The sequence below is a fragment of the Formica exsecta genome, unplaced genomic scaffold (genome assembly GCF_003651465.1).
Source record: "Formica exsecta isolate Colony F162 unplaced genomic scaffold, ASM365146v1 scaffold353, whole genome shotgun sequence".
NCBI classification, from domain to species: Eukaryota; Metazoa; Arthropoda; class Insecta; order Hymenoptera; family Formicidae; genus Formica; species Formica exsecta.
In genome coordinates, this window is record NW_021850780.1 from 70,396 (window position 1) to 72,879 (window position 2,484).

At 44.5% G+C, this 2,484-nt stretch overlaps 1 protein-coding gene across 10 annotated transcripts in view; it reads left to right on the plus strand.

Moving 5' to 3' along the window:
• Positions 1 to 2,484, plus strand: part of LOC115238686 (homeobox protein prospero) — a 35,620-nt gene that overhangs the window by 27,425 nt on the left and 5,711 nt on the right. For 9 of the 10 annotated variants that reach the window (XM_029812705.1, XM_029812709.1, XM_029812710.1 and 6 more), the window contains 3 exons: positions 1,760 to 1,877; positions 1,966 to 2,097; positions 2,374 to 2,397. In XM_029812705.1, coding sequence (XP_029668565.1) covers positions 1,760 to 1,877; positions 1,966 to 2,097; positions 2,374 to 2,397 — 274 coding nt within the window. The remainder of the gene's footprint in view (positions 1 to 1,759; positions 1,878 to 1,965; positions 2,098 to 2,373; positions 2,398 to 2,484) is intronic. The other variant, XM_029812707.1, reaches the window with a different exon arrangement.

Consider the following 2,484-nt stretch of genomic DNA (forward strand, 5'->3'; position numbering starts at 1 on the left):
AAGAGACGACAACAAATGCGAAATAAATGACGGCATTAATTAAATTATCTTCGCGCATCTAAAAAATTATCTTTCTCGAAATTAATTGAGCAAAAGCGTAACTCGGTGCCGGTATTCGCGCGATGACTGTTTATCATTTAGATAAATAACTCGCACGGTGTGCATTAATGAAAAAAAAAAAAAAAAAAAAAAAAAACATTAATCGGCCCGCAAAATATTACGTTACCGTTATCCGAACGAGGATCTAGACCAACCTTACGTATCGTGTTTACCAGGTCTATTTTCTGTCTCTCTCCTCCCGACTGCACTTTATTTACCTGTCTATCGACCCGTCTACGGGTCTCCATTTACACGTCATTATCTAATATGACTTCATTTGCGATGTCATCAAGAATATAATACCCGGCGAAACACCCGCGTTCGTGATCGAACTTGCGTAATTTAGCGGCGTGATTGCGACAACGGAACGTGTGTGTAATTAAGGCCGACGAGCGCTTCGCGAAAGTGACCGCGACTGCATGCATATCCACCGAATTACTAATCGCGAGAGGTGTTCGTTCTCAAGCTCCTACGAGTTATATCCTCCTTACTACGTTTCCTCGCATTTCACCCTCCGCAACACTCCGTTCCGTCCGGCTAAATATGCCTGTCCATCCTCTATTTACACTGCGCCGTTCTCGCGTACGAAATTTAGCGACGAGCTGTCAAGCTTAGCGATTCCTGCGTTACGTAGATGCTTGTATGCGCAACATGTGCATTACTACGATTCTCTAGTCCTGACATCGGTGACCCCGGTTTTTCGACGCGTTTATTAAAACTAATTAAAATCAAAATTCTGAGAAAACTGAGATAGGCGAGATGCTAAAATTCCTTCGACAGTGTCCTGTTCACTAGTGAATTAAGTGAAACTTGAAACGCCGATGATCCCCGCGCGATTTTCGCGGGACCAACAATAATCCAGTCGAGAATAGCTCGCTCGAGGATTTCGTCTGAGGTCAGGATGGCCTCCCCGTCGTCCGAGAGCTCGAGGGGCGCTCGACGGCGCACCACCGGTCTGCCGACGCGGGTTCGCGTCCACGCGAGCCAGGAGAACGGCATCGGCGGCGAGGATGGACGCGACGACTCCGGCCTCTCCTCCGAGAGCTCGACGCCCACGAACGGATCGCCGCCGCCGCGGCAGCCCAAGACGCCGTGCGGTGGCCAGGTCTCCTCCTGCTCTGGCGGCGTCGTCGGCGCGATCTCCGCTTCCTCCGCAGCAGTCTCACGAGCCAAGAATAGTCCCGGAAGGTAGTGAATCCCTCGTCTCACCGGGGGAAATGAAGCCACTATCAGATATTTCCGAGTAGCGTATATAGGGAGAGATGTGAGATATATAACAGGAGATTAGATGCTGCGCATTTATTGTTGTATTTTGGATGGGGATTGTCGTGATTTTTTTTCGACGAGAATTATGGATAATGCGCGATTACGTTGCTTTCTTGAATCTCTGTTGAATTTACATTTATTTTCGGGAGCCACACCATTTTCTGCTTACTATTTGTATTATAATTTAATTTGTGTATAATCTGTCTTTATACTGTATTTATATCTCAATATGTGCATGATGAATTATTTTATTCTATTCCATTTTGTTTTAGAGAATGAAAAGAATACTTTTAGAATGCTGAAAAAAAATGCTAATCGCATAATCCTCTTCGAGAATATAGATATATCCGCCTGTCGATACGAGAGATAATGAGTTTCACTCTTTTTGTTTCAGAATTGGAAGTGACAGGATGTCAAGGCTGTTACGCAGTAGATCCGGAACAGAGTCACCGCGTTCATTAGACAACATGTGCAATCGTCAAGTTTCTAGTCCTATGAGAACGTCGGGAAGTGTAAGTTGCAATCTGTCTTTTATTTTTTCATTCTCAGAGATGTAATTTTCAATTTGTCGCGCTCACGCAATGTCTCGTTGATCCGTAGGTTTCATCCTCGTGCGTCGATTCCGGGGACGAGTCGAGCCTCAGGATAGATCGCGGAACGTACCAGTACATGTTCCAGGACATTGTCTCCATCAAGACGATGCTTCTGAAACTCAAGCGAGTCCTTCAGGAGGTACATAATAATAAACGCACACCGTTGCTCGCTTGCATTTCACGTTTGCACATCGCTTTCTTTCTTTTTTCTTTTTTTTTTTTTTGCCTCTTGCAAAAATGTGTTTCACGCGTTTTGTTCGGCGCCGAAGCGTTACAGTTCGTCTTACACATTATCCGACCGCAAGCGTTATTCCGTTACTTGTACACACGATGCGCTGTATTTTTCGTCTTTTTTTATTAACACGATTCTTTTTATTTTTCATTTTTGTCGTCCTTCCTGATTTTACGTCTCAAGTCAGGGGAGAACGATTTGACGAGGGTACGTTGCATTGATTTTCTTTACTTTATTGTCACTAATTTATATCACCTCACTCGCATGCGTGTGTGTGTATGTGTAATATATATA